This window comes from Oncorhynchus tshawytscha, unplaced genomic scaffold, assembly GCF_018296145.1.
Source record: "Oncorhynchus tshawytscha isolate Ot180627B unplaced genomic scaffold, Otsh_v2.0 Un_scaffold_88_pilon_pilon, whole genome shotgun sequence".
Taxonomy (NCBI): Eukaryota; Metazoa; Chordata; class Actinopteri; order Salmoniformes; family Salmonidae; genus Oncorhynchus; species Oncorhynchus tshawytscha.
Window position 1 is genome coordinate 195,001 of NW_024609646.1, and position 22,500 is coordinate 217,500.

The following is a 22,500-nucleotide window of genomic DNA, read 5'->3' on the forward strand; positions in this document are numbered from 1 at the left end:
CCGCCAGATGAAGACCCTGAGGACATCGTACCGTCAGAGGCTGAGAGATAAGAACAGCGTCATCGACAGCCTGGAGGAGGTTATCACCACCCAGCAATACACACCGAGCACCCCGGGGAGCGACGGTGAGACAGGGGAGGGAGGGAAGGAGGGGGGGGTACAAGGAAGTAGGGGGAGAAGGGAGGCGGGGAGGTGAGACAAGAGGAGAGAGAGAGAATGGGTTTGGGAGGGGTTGGAAGGAGGTATTAACATGGTGTGAAGTGGGAGGAGGTGGGGGATTACATTTCAAGGGGGTTTGAGTCTAGGATCAGAGGAAGAGAAGGAACGACAGAGTGAGAGAGGTGGAGCAGGGGATGGAGGTGTTAGGTGGGGGGATTACATTTCAAGGGGGTTTGAGTCCAGGATCAGAGGAAGAGAAGGAATGACAGAGTGAGAGAGGTGGAGCAGGGGATGGAGATGTTAGGTGTAGGGAGTCGATGGAAAGGAAGTGGAAGACAGAGGAGGAGAAAATGGAAGGAGTCCTTTTAAGGAGATTTATGGTAAAAGGTCATAAATGGGAGGGAGGGAGGGAGGGAGGGAGGGAGGGAGGGAGGGAGGGAGGGAGGGAGGGAGGGAGGGAGGGAGGGAGGGAGGGAGGGAGGGAGGGAGGGAGGGAGGGAGGGAGGGAGGGAGGGAGGGAGGGAGGGAGGGTATATTCCAGTCTGTACTACAGAGAAAAGAAGACAGGCTACACCTGACTGAGATATTGACTATTTATTTAGTGCTTGTATGAAAAAACACAGTGGATGGTTATAATGTCTTGCATCACTTGAAGAGAGTGGCTGTGGAAACTCAGGTATTCACTTTCACTGTAGAGAGACAAGGGAGGAGACAGTGCTAGAGTCATAGAGAGCAGAGGGGTAACGTTCCCATAGGGCCCTGGTCAACAGTGCTCTATAATAGGGTTCCCTTTGAGACGTAGAACAGGGCAGAGAGTTTGGGAGAAAGACAATCTATTCCATAATGTTCAGGCTTCTTAGAAGAGGGCTGTTGGTGTAAATCAAGTTGGAATTAGGGATGAGGAATGACATCAGACTGTAGTTGTGTCACAAATGGAACCCTATTCCAAAGATAGTGGCCTTTGGCTGGTCAAAGTAATGCACTATGGTAGAGAATAGGATGACCTTTGGGATGCAGATGAACTGACCTCAAAGCCATGGATGGTGTTGAGGGATCTGCTCTCCTTTAGATTTAATCAGATAATCTGCTTTGGACAACAGAAGGACAGCCCTCCCTCACCCTTATCAACCTATGTGTCTGTGTGTGTGTGTGTGTGTGTGTGGTCGCGCGTGCATGTCTGTAGCATATATGCCCATGCTTGTGTGTGTTGGCTGTATGTATATAATATCATGAACATTCTGTAATGTGTGTTGGCTGTATGTATATAATATCATGAACATTCTGTAATGTGTGTGTTGGCTGTATGTATATAATATCATAAACATTCTGTAATGTGTGTGTGGCTGTATGTATATAATATCATGAACATTCTGTAATGTGTGTGTTGGCTGTATGTATATAATATCATAAACATTCTGTAATGTGTGTGTGGCTGTATGTATATAATATCATAAACATTCTGTAATGTGTGTGTGGCTGTATGTATATAATATCATGAACGTTCTGTAATGTGTGTGTGGCTGTATGTATATAATATCATGAACATTCTGTAATGTGTGTGTGGCTGTATGTATATAATATCATGAACATTCTGTAATGTGTGTGTGGCTGTATGTATATAATATCATGAACATTCTGTAATGTGTGTGTGGCTGTATGTATATAATATCATGAACATTCTGTAATGTGTGTGTGGCTGTATGTATATAATATCATGAACATTCTGTAATGTGTGTGTGGCTGTATGTATATAATATCATGAACATTCTGTAATGTGTGTGTGGCTGTATGTATATAATATCATGAACATTCTGTAATGTGTGTGTGGCTGTATGTATATAATATCATGAACATTCTGTAATGTGTGTGTGGCTGTATGTATATAATATCATGAACATTCTGTAATGTGTGTGTGTATGGAACATTCTGTATGTATATAATATCATGAACATTCTGTAATGTGTGTGTGGCTGTATGTATATAATATCATAAACATTCTGTAATGTGTGTGTGGCTGTATGTATATAATATCATGAACATTCTGTAATGTGTGTGTGGCTGTATGTATATAATATCATAAACATTCTGTAATGTGTGTGTGGCTGTATGTATATAATATCATAAACATTCTGTAATGTGTGTGTGGCTGTATGTATATAATATCATAAACATTCTGTAATGTGTGTGTGGCTGTATGTATATAATATCATAAACATTCTGTAATGTGTGTGTGGCTGTATGTATATAATATCATGAACATTCTGTAATGTGTGTGTGGCTGTATGTATATAATATCATAAACATTCTGTAATGTGTGTGTGGCTGTATGTATATAATATCATGAACATTCTGTAATGTGTGTGTGGCTGTATGTATATAATATCATGAACATTCTGTAATGTGTGTGTGGCTGTATGTATATAATATCATAAACATTCTGTAATGTGTGTGTGGCTGTATGTATATAATATCATAAACATTCTGTAATGTGTGTGTGGCTGTATGTATATAATATCATGAACATTCTGTAATGTGTGTGTGGCTGTATGTATATAATATCATAAACATTCTGTAATGTGTGTGTGGCTGTATGTATATAATATCATGAACATTCTGTAATGTATATAATATCATGAACATTCTGTGTGGCTGTATGTATATAATATCATAAACATTCTGTAATGTGTGTGTGGCTGTATGTATATAATATCATGAACATTCTGTAATGTGTGTGTGGCTGTATGTATATAATATCATAAACATTCTGTAATGTGTGTGTGGCTGTATGTATATAATATCATGAACATTCTGTAATGTGTGTGTGGCTGTATGTATATAATATCATAAACATTCTGTAATGTGTGTGTGGCTGTATGTATATAATATCATGAACATTCTGTAATGTGTGTGTGGCTGTATGTATATAATATCATGAACATTCTGTAATGTGTGTGTTGGCTGTATGTGTGACAGTAATGTCGGCACCCAAAATCAAATTAGCTACTCATTTGAGTGTTTAGGATGTCATGACAGATTGGTGTGACAGTGACAGAGGGCTCTGCATAGTAAGTGATCCCTCCTCTCTCCTAATACAGTATACTGCTCTCTGACTAGTACAGTATAACCCTGGAGAAACATGCCACTTGATGAACCAAAACGAGGTTCTCTCTGCTCTGCAGCAGAATGTGTGGCTTTCTTAAGTGGGAGACCTCAGGCATCACTTCCTCTCATTACGCGTCAAACAGGGTTAGATAAAGAGATGGATGGATGTATGGTACAGTGGTACTATGGTACTTGGCCAGGGAATCAGTTGTTATATCATGAATAAACTATCCCTGTGAGTGCTGCTTTCTCTTCCCTCCACTGCACTTACATACCAGCCTCCGTCACATGCTAGATGCTAGACCTCCACGTGTACGTGTCAGATATAAATAGCCCTGGGACAGGGATGGGAGGGGGCACTTCCCACACTTCCCAGTGTTATGATCCTGGTGCAGGAAAGGAAAGGTTGTTTGGTTGTTCTGCAGGTCTGAGCCGCCTGCCTCTCTGAGGTGTTGTCAACAGCCACTGTGTGCGCATCCCACTCCCAAATGGCAACCTATTCCCTATATATAGTGCAATACTTTTAACCAAACCCATGGGGGGAATCGGGTAACATTTGGTCAGGGCCCTGGGGGGAATCGGGTAAGATTGGATTCAGGTTGTTGTTGTTGTCTCACCTACTGTTTTAGCTAGCTCTCCCAATTCAACACCTGTGATTATTGTATGCCTCGCTGTATGTCTCTCTCAAATGTCAATATGCCTTGTATACTGTTGTTCAGGTTAGTTATCATTGTTTTAGTTTACAATGGAGCCCCTAGTTCCACTCTTCATACCCCTGATACCTCCTTTGTCCCACCTCCCACACATGCGGTGACCTCACCCATTACAACCAGCATGTCCAGAGATACAACCTCTCTCATCATCACCCAGTGCCTGGGCTTACCTCCGCTGTACCCGCACCCCACCATACCCCTGTCTGCGCATTATGCCCTGAATATATTCTACCATGCCCAGAAATCTGCTCCTTTTGTTCTCTGTCCCCAACGCTCTAGGCGACCCGTTTTGATAGCCTTTAGCCGCACCCTCATACTACTCCTTCTCTGTTCCGCGGGTGATGTGGAGGTAAACCCAGGCCCTGCATGTCCCCAGGCACCCTCATTTGTTGACTTCTGTGATCGAAAAAGCCTTGGTTTCATGCATGTCAACATCAGAAGCCTCCTCCCTAAGTTTGTTTTACTCACTGCTTTAGCACACTCTGCTAACCCTGATGTCCTTGCTGTGTCTGAATCCTGGCTCAGGAAGGCCACCAAAAATTCTGAGATTTCCATACCCAACTATAACATTTTCCGTCAAGATAGAACTGCCAAAGGGGGAGTAGTTGCAGTTTACTGCAGAGAGAGCCTGCAAAGTAATGTCATACTTTCCTGGTCCATACCCAAACAGTTCGAACTACTAATTTTGAAAATTACTCTCTCCAGAAATAAGTCTCTCACTGTTGCCGCCTGCTACCGACCCCCCTTAGCTCCCAGCTGTGCCCTGGACACCATTTGTGAATTGATCGCCCCCCCATCTAGCTACAGAGTTTGTTCTGTTAGGTGACCTAAACTGGGATATGCTTAACACCTCGGCAGTCCTACAATCTAAGCTAGATGCCCTAAATCTCACACAAATCATCAAGGAACCCACCAGGTACAACCTTAAATCTATAAACAAGGGCACCCTCATAGACGTCATCCTGACCAACTGGCCCTCCAAATACACCTCTGCTGTCTTCAACCAGGATCTCAGCGATCACTGCCTCATTGTCTGTATCCGCTACGGAACCGCTGTCAAGCGACCACCCCTCATCACTGTCAAACGCTCCCTAAAACACTTCTGTGAGCAGGCCTTTCTAATCGACCTGGCCCGGGTATCCTGGAAGGACATTGACCTCATCCCGTCAGTTGAGGATGCCTGGTCATTCTTTAAAAGTAACTTCCTCACCATTTTAGATAAGCATGCTCCGTTCAAAAAATGCAGAACTAAGAACAGATACAGCCCTTGGTTCACTTCAGACCTGACTGCCCTCGACCAGCACAAAAATATCCTGTGGTGGACTGCAATAGCATCGAATAGTCCCCGCGATATGCAACTGTTCAGGGAAGTCAGGAACCAATACACGCAGTCAGTCAGGAAAGCTAAGGCCAGCTTCTTCAGGCAGAAGTTTGCATCCTGTAGCTCCAACTCCAAAAAGTTCTGGGACACTGAAGTCCATGGAGAACAAGAGCACCTCCTCACAGCTGCCCGCTGCACTGAGGCTAGGTAACACGGTCACCACCGATAAATCCATGATTATCGAAAACTTCAACAAGCATTTCTCAACAGCTGGCCATGCCTTCCGCCTGGCTACTCCAACCTCAGCCAACAGCTCCGCCCCCCCCCCCGCAACTACTCGCCCAAGCCTCTCCAGGTTCTCCTTTACCCAAATCCAGATAGCAGATGTTCTGAAAGAGCTGCAAAACCTGGACCCGTACAAATCAGCTGGGCTTGACAATCTGGACCCTCTATTTCTGAAACTATCCGCCGCCATTGTCGCAACCCCTATTACCAGCCTGTTCAACCTCTCTTTCATATCGTCTGAGATCCCCAAGGATTGGAAAGCTGCCGCAGTCATCCCCCTCTTCAAAGGGGGAGACACCCTGGACCCAAACTGTTACAGACCTATATCCATCCTGCCCTGCCTATCTAAGGTCTTCGAAAGCCAAGTCAACAAACAGGTCACTGACCATCTCGAATCCCACCGTACCTTCTCCGCTGTGCAATCGGGTTTCCGAGCCGGTCACAGGTGCACCTCAGCCACGCTCAAGGTACTAAACGATATCATAACCGCCATCAATAAAAGACAGTACTGTGCAGCCATCTTCATCGACCTTGCCAAGGCGTTCGATTCTGTCAATCACCATATTCTTATCGGCAGACTCAGTAGCCTCGGTTTTTCGGATGACTGCCTTGCCTGGTTCACCAATTACTTTGCAGACAGAGTTCAGTGTGTCAAATCAGAGGGCATGCTGTCCGGTCCTCTGGCAGTCTCTATGGGGGTGCCACAGGGTTCAATCCTCGGGCCGACTCTTTTCTCTGTATATATCAATGATGTTGCTCTTGCTGCGGGCGATTCCCTGATCCACCTCTACGCAGACGACACCATTCTATATACCTCCGGCCCGTCCTTGGACACTGTGCTATCTAACCTCCAAACGAGCTTCAATGCCATACAACACTCCTTCCGTGGCCTCCAACTGCTCTTAAACGCTAGTAAAACCAAATGCATGCTTTTCAACCGTTCGCTGCCTGCACCCGCACGCCTGACCAGCATCACCACCCTGGATGGTTCCGACCTTGAATATGTGGACATCTATAAGTACCTAGGTGTCTGGCTAGACTGTAAACTCTCCTTCCAGACTCATATCAAACATCTCCAATCGAAAATCAAATCAAGAATCGGCTTTCTATTCCGCAACAAAGCCTCCTTCACTCACGCCGCCAAACTTACCCTAGTAAAACTGACTATCCTACCGATCCTCGACTTCGGCGATGTCATTTACAAAATTGCTTCCAACACTCTACTCAGCAAACTGGATGCAGTTTATCACAGCGCCATCCGTTTTGTCACTAAAGCACCTTATACCACCCACCACTGCGACTTGTATGCTCTAGTCGGCTGGCCCTCGCTACATATTCGTCGTCAGACCCACTGGCTCCAGGTCATCTACAAGTCCATGCTAGGTAAAGCTCCGCCTTATCTCAGTTCACTGGTCACAATGGCAACACCCATCCGTAGCACGCGCTCCAGCAGGTGTATCTCACTGATCATCCCTAAAGCCAACACCTCATTTGGCCGCCTTTTGTTCCAGTTCTCTGCTGCCTGTGACTGGAACGAATTGCAAAAATCGCTGAAGTTGGAGACTTTTATCTCCCTCACCAACTTCAAACATCTGCTGTCTGAGCAGTTAACCGATCGCTGCAGCTGTACATAGTCTATCGGTAAATAGCCCACCCATTTTTACCTACCTCATCCCCATACTGTTTCTATTTATTTACTTTTCTGCTCTTTTGTACACCAATATCTCTACCTGTACATGACCATCTGATCATTTATCACTCCAGTGTTATTAATCTGCAAAATTGTAATTATTCGCCTACCTCCTCATGCCTTTTGCACACAATGTATATAGACTCCCCTTTTTTTTCTACTGTGTTATTGACTTGTTAATTTGTTTACTCCATGTGTAACTCTGTGTTGTCTGTTCACACTGCTATACTTTATCTTGGCCAGGTCGCAGGTGCAAATGAGAACTTGTTCTCAACTAGCCTACCTGGTTAAATAAAGGTGAAAAAAAAATGAAAAAAAGATTTGGTCAGGGCCCTGGGGGAATCGGGTAACATTTGACCAGGGCCCTGGGGGAATCGGGTAACATTTGACCAGGGCCCTGGGGGAATCGGGTAACATTTGACCAGGGCCATGGGGGAATCGGGTAACATTTGACCAGGGCCATGGGGGAATCGGGTAACATTTGACCATGGCCCTGGGGGAATCAGGTAACATTTGACCAGGGCCCTGGGGGAATATGGGTTCCTGAGTGGTGCAGCGGTCTAAGGCACTGCATCTCAGTGCTAGAGGCATCACTACAGACACCCTGGTTCAAATCCAGGCTGTATCACAACCGGCTGTGATATGGAGTTCCATAGGGCGGTGCACAATTGACCCAGCATCGTCCGGGTTTGGCCGGCGTAGGCCGTCATTGTAAATAAGAATTTCTTCTGACCTGCCTAGTGAAATAAAGGTTAAATGAATAGGGAACGATTTGGGATGCAGGCTGTGTGTCCTGGTGGAGGAAAGGAAAGGCTTTCTGGTTGTTTCTGTGATTGGTGTTTTCTGCAGGCTGGTCAGAGCAGAAAACCAGTGGTGTAAAGTACTGAAGTAAAAATACTTTAAAGTATTACTTAAGTCGTTTTGGGGGGTATCTGTACTTTACTTTACTATTTACTTTTACTCCACTACATTCCTAAAGAAAAGAATGTGCTTTTTAATCCATACATTTTCCCTGACACCCAAAAGTACTCGTTACATTTAAAATGCTCAGGCAGGACAGGAAAATGGTCCAATTCACGCACTTATCAAGAGAACATCCCTGGTCATCCTACTGCCTCTGATCTAGCGGATTAAATTCTTCATTTGTAAATGATGAGTGTTGGAGTGTGCCCCTGGCTATCCGTACATTTAAAAAACAAGAAAAGTGTGCCGTTTGGTTTGCTTAATATAAGGAATTTAAAATTATTTCTACATTTACATTTACTTTTGATACTTAACTATATTTAAAACCAAATACTTTTAGACTTTTACTCAAGTAGTATTTTACTGGGTGACTTTCACTTTTACTAGAGTCATTTTCTATGAAGTTATCTTTACTTTTATGACAGGTATGACAATTGGGCGCTCTGCCTCTCTGAAGGGATGTCAACAACAGCTACTGTAGTGTGTTGTTCTGTTCTCCTGTGTTGCTGTTTGTTTTTGTAGACGGTGTTCTATTCCTTCTAATGAGATGTGTTCCGATGATGATCTACACGGTGTGTGAGTTGGGAGATTCTCCACAATCACCCGTCATTCATAACCAAAGACTCTCCAGGATGTTATAAATGTGCATGTTGTGTAAAGCTGAAACACCTTCCACATTTCTCTTATCGTTAGTTGTTTATCATGTAGCTTGTCTACAACACAGTGTCTAAACTCTCCCTGTGATCATGTTGCTTTACTCTACTTAGACATGGTTAAATAGTATGCTCTTTGAGACATTTAACATGGGTCATTTAATATGTACCCAAACTTCATTTAGCATGTGAGGTAAAAGGCAGGTTTAACTAGCAGGCTGATGCCATTACTTCCACCCGAGTGGAAAACATTAAAGCCTGTATTCCCCACATCACATTTTCCCAGGATCACGTGTCTGCATCTGCCCTTGAGTTAAACATCCAGCATCTCCTCTGGCTATGTAGACCCCCACCCCCCCTTCTCCTCTGGATATGTAGACCCCCACCCCCTCTCCTCTGGATATGTAGACCCCCACCCCCATCTCCTCTGGCTATGTAGACCCCCACCCCCCATCTCCTCTGGATATGTAGACCCCCACCCCCTCTCCTCTGGCTATGTAGACCCCCACCCCCATCTCCTCTGGCTATGTAGACCCCCACCCCCATCTCCTCTGGATATGTAGACCCCCACCCCCTCTCCTCTGGCTATGTAGACTCCCACCCCCATCTCCTCTGGATATGTAGACCCCCACCCCCATCTCCTCTGGATATGTAGACCCCCACCCCCCCCTCTCTCCTCTGGCTATGTAGACCCCCACCCCCCTCTCCTCTGGATATGTAGACCCCCACCCCCCCCTCTCCTCTGGCTATGTAGACCCCCACCCCCTCTCCTCTGGCTATGTAGACCCCCACCCCCTCTCCTCTGGATATGTAGACCCCCCCCCCCCTCCTCTGGATATGTAGACCCCCACCCCCTCTCCTCTGGCTATGCAGACCCCCACCCCCTCTCCTCTGGCTATGTAGACCCCCACCCCCTCTCCTCTGGATATAGACCCCCAGACCCCCCCCCTTCTCCTCTGGCTATGTAGACCCCCACACCCCCTCTCCTCTGGCTATGTAGACCCCCACCCCCTCTCCTCTGGATATGTAGACCCCCACCCCCTTCTCCTCTGGATATGTAGACCCCCCCCCCATCTCCTCTGGCTATGTAGACCCCCACCCCCTCTCCTCTGGATATGTAGACCCCCACCCCCATCTCCTCTGGCTATGTAGACCCCCACCCCTCCTCTCCTCTGGTTATGTAGACCTCCACCCCCTCTCCTCTGGCTATGTAGACCCCCACCCCCCTCTCCTCTGGCTATGTAGACCCCCACCCCCCCCTCTCCTCTGGCTATGTAGACCCCCACCCCCCCCTCTCCTCTGGCTATGTAGACCCCCACCCCTCCTCTCCTCTGGCTATGTAGACCCCCACCCCCCTTCTCCTCTGGCTATGTAGACCCCCACCCCCCTCTCCTCTGGCTATGTAGACCCCCACCCCCTCTCCTCTGGATATGTAGACCCCCACCCCCTCTCCTCTGGCTATGTAGACCCCCACCCCCCTCTCCTCTGGCTATGTAGACCCCCACCCCCCCTCTCCTCTGGCTATGTAGACCCCCACCCCCCTCTCCTCTGGCTATGTAGACCCCCACCCCCCTCTCCTCTGGCTATGTAGACCCCCACCCCCCTCTCCTCTGGCTATGTAGACCCCCACCCCCCTCTCCTCTGGCTATGTAGACCCCCCCCCCCTCTCCTCTGGCTATGTAGACCCCCACCCCCTCTCCTCTGGCTATGTAGACCCCCACCCCCCTCTCCTCTGGCTATGTAGACCCCCACCCCCCCCCCCCTCTCCTCTGGCTATGTAGACCCCCTCCTCTGGCTATGTAGACCCCCCCCCCTCTCCTCTGGCTATGTAGACCCCCCCCTCCTCTGGCTATGTAGACCCCCACCCCCTCTCCTCTGGCTATGTAGACCCCCCCCCCCTCTCCCCCCCACCCCCCCTCCTCTGGCTATGTAGACCCCCCCACCCCCCCCTCTCCTCTGGCTATGTAGACCCCCACCCCCCTCTGGCTATGTAGACCCCCCCCCCCTCTCCTCTGGCTATGTAGACCCCACCCCCTCTCTGGCTATGTAGACCCCCATGTAGACCCCCCCCCTCTGGCTATGTAGACCCCCACCCCACCCCCCTCTCCTCTTCCTCCCCTGTCTCCCTCCAATCACCACCTCTCCCCACCTCCTAAAACAGTGACACAGCACTGCAGAGCTGACAGAGGCTGCGTTGTTGCGTGGTTCAACCAGAGGCTGCGTTGTTGCGTGGTTCAACCAGAGGCTGCGTTGTTGCGTGGTTCAACCAGAGGCTGCGTGGTTGCGTGGTTCAACCAGAGGCTGCGTTGTTGCGTGGTTCAACCAGAGGCTGCGTGGTTGCGTGGTTCAACCAGAGGCTGCGTGGTTGCGTGGTTCAACCAGAGGCTGCGTTGTTGCGTGGTTCAACCAGAGGCTGCGTGGTTGCGTGGTTCAACCAGAGGCTGCATGGTTGCGTGGTTCAACCAGAGGCTGCGTGGTTGCGTGGTTCAACCAGAGGCTGCGTGGTTGCGTGGTTCAACCAGAGGCTGCGTGGTTGCGTGGTTCAACCAGAGGCTGCGTTGTTGCGTGGTTCAACCAGAGGCTGCGTTGTTGCGTGGTTCAACCAGAGGCTGCGTTGTTGCGTGGTTCAACCAGAGGCTGCGTTGTTGCGTGGTTCAACCAGAGGCTGCGTTGTTACGTGGTTCAACCAGAGGCTGCGTTGTTGCGTGGTTCAACCAGAGGCTGCGTTGTTGCGTGGTTCAACCAGAGGCTGCGTTGTTGCGTGGTTCAACCAGAGGCTGCGTTGTTGCGTGGTTCAACCAGAGGCTGCGTTGTTGCGTGGTTCAACCAGAGGCTGCGTTGTTGCGTGGTTCAACCAGAGGCTGCGTTGTTGCGTGGTTCAACCAGAGGCTGCGTTGTTGCGTGGTTCAACCAGAGGCTGCGTTTTGCGTGGTTCAACCAGAGGCTGTGTGGTTCAACCAGAGGCTGCGTGGTTGCGTGGTTCAACCATAGGCTGCGTTGTTGCGTGGTTCAACCAGAGGCTGCGTTGTTGCGTGGTTCAACCAGAGGCTGCGTTGTTGCGTGGTTCAACCAGAGGCTGCGTTGTTGCGTGGTTCAACCAGAGGCTGCGTGGTTGCGTGGTTCAACCAGAGGCTGCGTTGTTGCGTGGTTCAACCAGAGGCTGCGTGGTTGATTAGTGTAGAGAACAGGAAAGAGAAACAGAAACAGTCCTGGCAGAGACAGAACACCATAAATCATGCAGGAGGAGGAAACTGATTAAAACATCTACTGGGCACCATGTTCTGAGAGGGTTGCACCCTATTACCTTTCTAGTGCACTACTTTTAACCAGGGCCCTAAAGTACTGTAGCTCTGGTTAAAAGTAGTGCACTAGAAAGAGGATAGGGGGCCATCTGGGACACAGAACTGGTCTCACTTGCTTTGCCTGAACTTTATAAAGGTTGTAGACTAAAGGCAGTGCTTGTGAGTGTGGACCATACACCTTCACTGTGTGCATTAGATGTGACTACTGTGCGATGACTATGTGACTACTGTATGACTACTATGTGACTAAAATGTGACGACCCTGTGACTACTGTCTGACTACTGAGTAACTAGCATGTCACTGCTGTATGACTACTGAGTGACTGCTGAGTGACTGCTATGTGACTACTATCTGACTACTTTACTGTGTGACTACTGTCTGACTACTGAGTGACTGCTGAGTGACTACTATGTGACTACTTTACTGTGTGACTACTGTCTGACTACTGTATGACTACTGAGTAACTACCAAGTCACTGCTGTATGACTACTGAGTGACTGTTGAATGACTGCTATGTGACTACTGTCTGACTACTGTCTGACTACTATGTGACTACTGTCTGACTACTGTCTGACTACTGCCTGACTACTATGTGACTACTGTCTGACTACTGTCTGACTACTGTCTGACTACTATGTGACTACTGTCTGACTACTATGTGACTACTGTGTGACTACTGTGTGACAAGTATGACTACTGCGTGACTACTATGTGACTACTGTGTGACTACTATGTGACTACTGTGTGACTACTATGATTACTGTGTGACTACTATGACTACTGTGTGAGTACTATGACTACTGTGTGAGTACTATGACTACTGTGTGACTACTTATGACTACTGTGTGACTACTATGACTACTGTGTGACTACTATAATGGATGTGTGACTACTATGATGGCTGTGTGACCAGTATGACTACTGTGTGACTACTATGATGGCTGTGTGACTACTATGATGGCTGTGTGACTACTATGACTACTGTGTGACTACTATGACTACTGTGTGACTACTATGATGGCTGTGTGACTACTATGACTACTGTGTGACTACTATGATGGCTGTGTGACTACTATGACTACTGTGTGACTACTATGTATGTGTACATTGTGTGTGTGATTACTATACTGTGTTTTAAGTGCACAATGAGTTTAATTAAGGTCAGGTAATAGTGATGTTGATACATTGTATTTCTACATGATGATGATAGTGGTGATAATGGTGATAGTGGTGATGATGATAGTGGTGATAATGGTGATAGTGGTGATGATAATAGTGGTGATGATAATAGTGGTGATAATGGTGATAGTGGTGATGATAATAGTGGCGATGATAATAGTGGTGATAATGGTGATAGTGGTGATGATAATAGTGGTGATAATGGTGATAGTGGTGATGATAATAGTGGTGATAATGGTGATAGTGGTGATGATAATAGTGGTGATAATGGTGATAGTGGTGATGATAATAGTGGTGGTGATAATAGTGGTGATAATGGTGATAGTGGTGATGATAATAGTGGTGATAATGGATGATAGTGGTGATAATGGTGATAGTGGTGATGATAATAGTGGTGATAATGGTGATAGTGGTGATGATAATAGTGGTGATGATAATAGTGGTGATAGTGGTGATGATAATAGTGGTGGTGATGATAGTGATGATAATGGTGATAGTGGTGATGATAATAGTGGTGATGATAATAGTGGTGATAATGGTGATAGTGGTGATGATAATAGTGGTGATAATGGTGATAGTGGTGATGATAATAGTGGTGATAGTGGTGATAGTGGTGATGATAATAGTGTTGCTAGGAGTGATAGTGGTGATGATAATAGTGGTGATAGGAGTGATAGTGGTAATGGTGATAGTGGTGAGGATAATAGTGGTGATAAGAGTGATAGTAGTAATGGTGATAGTGGTGATGATGATGATGATGATAGTGGTGATGATAATAGTGGTGATGATAATAGTGGTGATAGGAGTGATAGTGGTAATGGTGATAGTGGTGATAGTGAGGGATAGAGGCGATAGTGGTGATGATGATAGTGATGATGGTGGTGATAATAATGTTGATAATGATGGTGATGATGATAATAGTGCCAATAGTGATGATGATGATGATGATGATGATGATGATGATGATGATGATGATGATGATGATGATGATGATGATGATGATGATGATGATGAAAGTGGGTGATGCTAATGTTGATGCTAATGTTGGTGATGATGTTGATGATGGTGGTGATGATGATGATAATACTGCTGCTGATGATAATGAGTATAATGACAAAGATGTCTGTCATAATCCTAGAGTATTGTCTGCCTTTAGGTGAGTGTGGTGCTGATGTCCCTGGTGCCGGGGCAGGGCTCCACAGGCTGGTAGAGTCTCTGTATGGACTACAGGGAGAGAAGAGCCAGCTGAGGGGAGAACTACGGCTGCTGCACTCCCAACTGGAGCAGAGAGAACAGGACCGACACTCACGAGTACAGGTCTTCCAACATCAGGTACAGTCCATCACACATGCATATGCATGCACGAATGTAAACACGCATGCACACCGAGAGAGAGAGAGAAAGAGAGAGAGAGAGAGAGAGAGAGAGAGAGAGAGAGGGGGGAGAGAGAGAGAGAGAGAGAGAGAGAGAGAGAGAGAGAGAGAGAAAGTACAGGCTCAGTGATCACAGCCTTGCCGTTGAGAAGGGTAGACACAGGAAAACCTGGCTCCCTGTAGAGGAAAGGCTGTGTATCCACTGCACAACAGCAGAACCTGAGACAGAGCTGCATTTCCTGACAAAATGTCAAAAATATAAAACAATTAGAGAGTGTCATTTCCCCAAATTTGAAACCCTTATTCAAGGTTTCAAAAACCTCTCTGATGAGAATAGGCTACCCATCCTGTTGGGGGAGGAAGCAGAGAGCTGTGGGTTGGCAGCACACAGTGTAGACATTGTTAATGTTGTAAATGACTATTGTAGCTGGAAACGGCTGATTTTTTATGGAATATCGACATAGGCCCATTATCAGCAACCATCACTCCTGTGTTCCAATGGCACGTTGTGTTAACTAATCCAAGTTTATCATTTTAAAAGGCTATTTGATCATTAGAAAACCCTTTTGCAATGATGTTAGCACATCTGAAGACTGTTGTGCTGATTAAAGAAGCAATTAAACCGGCCTTCTTTAGACTAGTTGAGTACCTGGAGCATCAGCATTTGTGGGTTCGATTACAGCCTCAAAATGGCCAGAAACAAAGAACTTTCTTCTGAAACTCATCAGTCTATTCTTGTTCTGAGAAATGAAGGCTATTCCATGCGAGAAATTGCCAAGAAACTGAAGATCTCGTACAATGCTGTGTACTACTCCCTTCACAGAACAGCACAAACTGACTCTAACCAGAATAGAAAGAGGAGTGGGAGACCCTGAGTGGTTTCTAACCTCTCTGGTAACTGAGTTAGGATGCTTGTATCTTTGTAGTGACTGGGTGTATTGATACACCATCCAAAGTGTAATTAATAACTTCACCATGCTTAAAGGGATATATACGGAGTAAAAAGTACATTCTTTTCTTTAGGAATGTAGCGAAGTAAAAGTAAAGGTAGTCAAAAATATAAATAGTAAAGTAAAGTACAGATACCACAAAAAAACTACTTAAGTAATACTTGAAAGTATTTTCACTTAAGTACTTTACACCACTGCATTTCAGCTTTTCATTTTTTATTCCAATGTAAAAACTTTAAAAACATCATTACGTTTAACACTATGGGGTATTGTGACACAAAATCTGGATTTAACTCATTTTAACGTCAGGCTGTAACACAACAAAATGTAGAAAAAGTCAATAGGTTTGAAACAGTTTCTGAGGGCACTAGATATGCCACATATATGTTGGAATATACAATAATGGGCCGTTTTCATATATGTGACAAATATTTCTGCCTTATATCCAATATATATGTGCATATATACATAATACTTATATGCTCATATATATGTAACACATTTAGTATTCAAATGTTTATTACATATATGTCCCTTATATGATACAATACATCTGAACAATATGTGTTAACATGCATGTTACAGGAGCATTATTTCAGTGATACTTGTAGTCATGGTAACAAAACAAAACAAACGACACAAAACACATCATTTAATCCTTTTCATCGCTTCTCAATTCAGCCATTTGACTGTTTTAATTGAATTTACAAATCAATCATTGCAAATAGGGCATTAAATGGTCAAGGATTTCTTACGAAACTGAATCTGATAAGTTTTAGTAATTGTGTTTATGAGCCCAAGCGCTTCCCAGGTGCAACAAAGGGACAAGTGGGAAATGGCTTAAGGGACAGCAAACTTTGTTACACCTTATAGTCAGTCAGATGGTTCCTTACCCTGGAAGTCGTCTATGGGCCAGGATCAACTGTATTCCATGTAATCCATCCATACTGTAACTGTAATCCATCCATACTGTAACTGTAATCCATCCATACTCTAACTGTAATCCATCCATACTCTAACTGTAATCCATCCATACTCTAACTGTAATCCATCCATACTCTAACTGTAATCCATCCATACTGTAACTGTAATCCATCCATACTGTAACTGTAATCCATCCATACTCTAACTGTAATCCATCCATACTCTAACTGTAATCCATCCATACTCTAACTGTAATCCATCCATACTCTAACTGTAATCCATCCATACTCTAACTGTAATCCATCCACTGTAACTGTAATCCATCCATACTCTAACTGTAATCCATCCATACTCTAACAGTAATCCATCCATACTCTAACTGTAATCCATCCATACTGTAATCCATGTAATCCATCCATACTGTAACTGTAATCCATCCATACTCTAACTGTAATCCATCCATACTGTAATCCATCCATACTGTAATCCATCCATACTGTAACTGTAATCCATCCATACTCCATAACTGTAATCCATCCATACTCTAACTGTAATCCATCCATACTCTAACTGTAATCCATCCATACTCTAACTGTAATCCATCCATACTCTATCTGTAATCCATCCATACTGTAACTGTAATCCATCCATATCTATCTGTAATCCATCCATACTGTAATAACTGTAATCCATCCATACTGTCTGTAATCCATCCACTGTAATCCATCCATATAACTGTAATCCATCCATACTGTAATCCATCCATACTCTAACTGTAATCCATCCATACTCTAACTGTAATCCATCCATACTCTAACTGTAATCCATCCATACTCTAACTGTAATCCATCCATACTGTAATCCATCCAACTGTAATCCATCCATACTCTAACTGTAATCCATCCATACTCTAACTGTAATCCATCCATACTCCATAACTGTAATCCATCCATACTAACTGTAATCCATCCATACTCTAACTGTAATCCATCCATACTATATCTGTAATCCATCCATACTGTAACTGTAATCCATCCATACTCTAACTGTAATCCATCCATACTGTAACTGTAATCCATCCATATAACTGTAATCCATCCATACCTGTAATCCATCCTACTGTAACTGTAATCCATCCATACTCTATCTGTAATCCATCCATACTGTAACTGTAATCCATCCTATCTGTAATCCATCCATACTGTAACTGTAATCCATCCATACTGTAACTGTAATCCATCCATATCCATCCTGTAACTGTAATCCATCCATATACTGTAATCCATCCATGTACTGTAATCCATCCATACTCTAATCTGTAATCCATCCAATAACTGTAATCCATACTGTAACTGTAATCCATCCATACTCTAACTGTAATCCATCCATCCATCCATACTCTAACTGTAATCCATCCATACTCTAACTGTAATCCATCCATACTGTAACTGTAATCCATCCATACTCTAACTGTAATCCATCCATACTGTAACTGTAATCCATCCATACTCTAACTGTAATCCATCCATACTCTAACTGTAATCCATCCATACTCTAACTGTAATCCATCCATACTCTAACTGTAATCCATCCATACTCTAACTGTAATCCATCCATACTCTAACTGTAATCCATCCATACTCTATCTGTAATCCATCCATACTCTAACTGTAATCCATCCATACTCTAACTGTAATCCATCCATACTGTAACTGTAATCCATCCATACTCTAACTGTAATCCATCCATACTCTAACTGTAATCCATCCATACTCTAACTGTAATCCATCCATACTCTAACTGTAATCCATCCATACTCTAACTGTAATCCATCCATACTCTAACTGTAATCCATCCATACTGTAACTGTAATCCATCCATACTCTAACTGTAATCCATCCATACTCTAACTGTAATCCATCCATACTCTAACTGTAATCCATCCATACTGTAACTGTAATCCATGTAATCCATCCATACTCTAACTGTAATCCATCCATACTCTAACTGTAATCCATCCATACTGTAACTGTAATCCATCCATACTCTAATCCATCCATAACTGTAATCCATCCATACTGTAACTGTAATCCATCCATACTAACTGTAATCCTGTAATCCATCCATACTCTAACTGTAATCCATCCATACTGTAACTGTAATCCATCCATACTCTAACTGTAATCCATCCATACTAACTGTAATAACTGTAATCCATCCATACTAACTGTAATCCATCCATACTCTAACTGTAATCCATCCATACTGTAACTGTAATCCATCCATACTCTAACTGTAATCCATCCATACTGTAACTGTAATCCATGTAATCCATCCATACTGTAACTGTAATCCATCCATACTCTAACTGTAATCCATCCATACTGTAACTGTAATCCATCCATACTGTAACTGTAATCCATCCATACTCTAACTGTAATCCATCCATACTCTAACTGTAATCCATCCATACTCTAACTGTAATCCATCCATACTCTAACTGTAATCCATCCATACTCTATCTGTAATCCATCCATACTGTAACTGTAATCCATCCATACTCTATCTGTAATCCATCCATACTGTCACTGTAATCCATCCATACTGTAACTGTAATCCATCCATACTGTAACTGTAATCCATCCATACTGTAACTGTAATCCATCCATACTCTAACTGTAATCCATCCATACTCTAACTGTAATCCATCCATACTGTAACTGTAATCCATCCATACTCTAACTGTAATCCATCCATACTCTAACTGTAATCCATCCATACTCTAACTGTAATCCATCCATACTGTAACTGTAATCCATGGTTCAGAGTGGTTTAAACAGCCATTATTAACTTCAGGGGATTTGGCCACAAACACTGAACTTTATCTAATTGCCATCCTCAGCCCCCATAGTTGTTTTGTCAGCCATCTGACTATAAGGTGTAATAAAGTTAACATCTTCAATTTATTGAATTTAAATTGTCCCTAACCCTGTTATGGGGTGTTCACGTTTAAAAGGATAATGAGAGATTTAGAGATGTAGGTCTTTTCTCTACTTCCCCAGAGACAGGTGAGCTCATGAATACCATTTGAATGTTTCTGCGTGCAGTTTGGAGATGATTGAAGTTAGCGTGCTATGAGTCATAATTCATATTCTTTTAAAAACATTATGACAGTACCCGCACACTGTCAAATGCACATTTCCAATCGATGAACCAAAAAAAACGACTCTCTTTTTCAGCATCCAATCCGTCCTTTTAAATCCCATCTCCTTCCCTTTGAGCTTCTTGTACAAGACTACAGACGACATACTTCCCCTGTTTCCTCCCCAGATCGACGAACTGAAGAGCTGCATCGAGGAGCGGGAGGAGGAGCTGTCCAGACTGAGAACGGACTCTGTAAGCATTCATGACAATCTGCTCCATTTGTTATCAGCAAAGCTGCCGCGGTACATGTTTACACTGCTGCTGTAGTCAGAGACAAAATGGTGTCGTGTGAAAATCCCTACGTTGTGTCAGCATTGAGGTATCTTTCACTGGCTTGGTTTTAAACCTATAGGGAAATCATACTGGTTAGGCAACAAACAGGCAATATTGTGGGACCGGTATTGACAGGTAGAACCTGTTCGTCATGCTTTAGTGTGATATAACCTGTTCATCATGCTTTAGTGTGATATCACCTGTTCGTCATGCTTTAGTGTGATATCACCTGTTCATCATGCTTTAGTGTGATATAACCTGTTCGTCATGCTTTAGTGTGATATAACCTGTTCATCATGCTTTAGTGTGATATAACCTGTTCATCATGCTTTAGTGTGATATAACCTGTTCATCATGCTTTAGTGTGATATCACCTGTTCATCATGCTTTAGTGTGATATCACCTGTTCATCATGCTTTAGTGTGATATAACCTGTTCATCATGCTTTAGTGTGATATAACCTGTTCATCATGCTTTAGTGTGATATCACCTGTTCGTCATGCTTTAGTGTGATATAACCTGTTCGTCATGCTTTAGTGTGATATAACCTGTTCATCATGCTTTAGTGTGATATAACCTGTTCATCATGATATAACCTGTTCATCATGCTTTAGTGTGATATCACCTGTTCGTCATGCTTTAGTGTGATATCACCTGTTCGTCATGCTTACTGTAATCCATTGTGTTCCTCCTCAGGGAGCCACAGACTCGGAGAAGCGGGTTGTCTGTCTGTCAGCGGAGAACGAGAGTCTGAAACAGAGTCTGACTGTTACCCAGGGCCTCCTGCAGCAGCTCTCTGTCATCCCCTCCCAGTCCAGCTCTGTACTCATCAAGGTGAGAAGCAGTCCCAAACGGCACCCTAGTCCCTATACAATAACCACAAATATGGAATTTTAAGTTGTTTGAAGCTGAAACAGCGTAAAAATTGAACTTAAGAACAGGACACATAGAAATAGCACACATAGAACAGATCTACCATTTATTAGACTTGCTTTCAATGAGAATGACAGATCTATAACACACATTTATATGTGAATATGGTCTTGCTCTTTGTCTCCCCCTATAGGAGAATGTTCTCTCTAACGGTGCTCTCTGTCTCCCCCTGTAGGAGAATATTCTCTCTAACGGTGCTCTCTGTCTCCCCCTGTAGGAGAATGTTCTCTCTAACGGTGCTCTGTCTCCCCCTGTAGGAGAATGTTCTCTCTAACTGTGCTCTGTCTCCCCCTGTAGGAGAATGTTCTCAATTCAATTCAATTCAATTCAAGGGCTTTATTGGCATGGGAAACATGTGTTAACATTGCCAAAGCAAGTGAGGTAGACAACATACAAAGTGAATATATAAAGTGAAAAACAACAAAAATTAACAGTAAACATTACACATACAGAAGTTTCAAAACAGTAAAGACATTACAAATGTCATATTATATATATATACAGTGTTTTAACAATGTACAAATGGTTAAAGGACACAAGATAAAATAAATAAGCATAAATATGGGTGTATTTACAATGGTGTTTGTTCTTCACTGGTTGCCCTTTTCTCGTGGCAACAGGTCACAAATCTTGCTGCTGTGATGGCACACTGTGGAATTTCACCCAGTAGATATGGGAGTTTTTCAAAATTGGATTTGTTTTCGAATTCTTTGTGGATCTGTGTAATCTGAGGGAAATATGTCTCTCTAATATGGTCATACATTGGGCAGGAGGTTAGGAAGTGCAGCTCAGTTTCCACCTCATTTTGTGGGCATTGAGCACATAGCCTGTCTTCTCTTGAGAGCCATGTCTGCCTACGGCGGCCTTTCTCAATAGCAAGGCTATGCTCACTGAGTCTGTACATAGTCAAGGCTTTCCTTAATTTTGGGTCAGTCACAGTGGTCAGGTCTGTCTCCCCGTGTAGGAGAATGTTCTCTCTAACGGTGCTCTGTCTCCCCGTGTAGGAGAATGTTCTCTCTAACTGTGCTCTCTGTCTCCCCCTGTAGGAGAATGTTCTCTCTAACTGTGCTCTCTGTCTCCCCCTGTAGGAGAATGTTCTCTCTAACTGTGCTCTCTGTCTCCCCCTGTAGGAGAATGTTCTCTCTAACGGTGCTCTCTGTCTCCCCCTGTAGGAGAATGTTCCCTCTAACGGTGCTCTCTGTCTCCCCCTGTAGGAGAATGAGAACCTGCGCTGCCGGGTGCAGCACCTGGAGAGTTCCCTGCAGCAGAGGGCTGATCAGCTGTCTCACCTGGAGCGACAGAGCGAACAAAGCGAGTGGAGGAGAGGAGAGGAGCAGAGGAGAAGAGAGGAGAGAGTGAGGGAGCTGCAGCTAGAGCTGGATAAAGAGAGGGCCAAAGAGCCACAGGTCAAGGTAGGGATTGTCTGAAAAAGACACCTTGCTGTATATACAATACCTTCTCATTCTCTTATTTTA

General features: G+C 44.3%; 1 protein-coding gene across 1 annotated transcript in view; it reads left to right on the top strand.

Annotated features, from left to right (window-relative positions):
- si:ch211-257p13.3 (kinesin-like protein KIFC3) overlaps positions 1 to 22,500 on the top strand; it is a 34,514-nt gene that overhangs the window by 4,965 nt on the left and 7,049 nt on the right. Inside the window, exons 5-9 of the mRNA XM_042316624.1 lie at positions 1 to 125; positions 14,525 to 14,700; positions 19,946 to 20,011; positions 20,789 to 20,926; positions 22,240 to 22,437. The exon at positions 1 to 125 is cut by the window's left edge and continues 137 nt beyond it. Of these exons, the coding sequence (XP_042172558.1) occupies positions 1 to 125; positions 14,525 to 14,700; positions 19,946 to 20,011; positions 20,789 to 20,926; positions 22,240 to 22,437 (703 nt within the window). The remainder of the gene's footprint in view (positions 126 to 14,524; positions 14,701 to 19,945; positions 20,012 to 20,788; positions 20,927 to 22,239; positions 22,438 to 22,500) is intronic.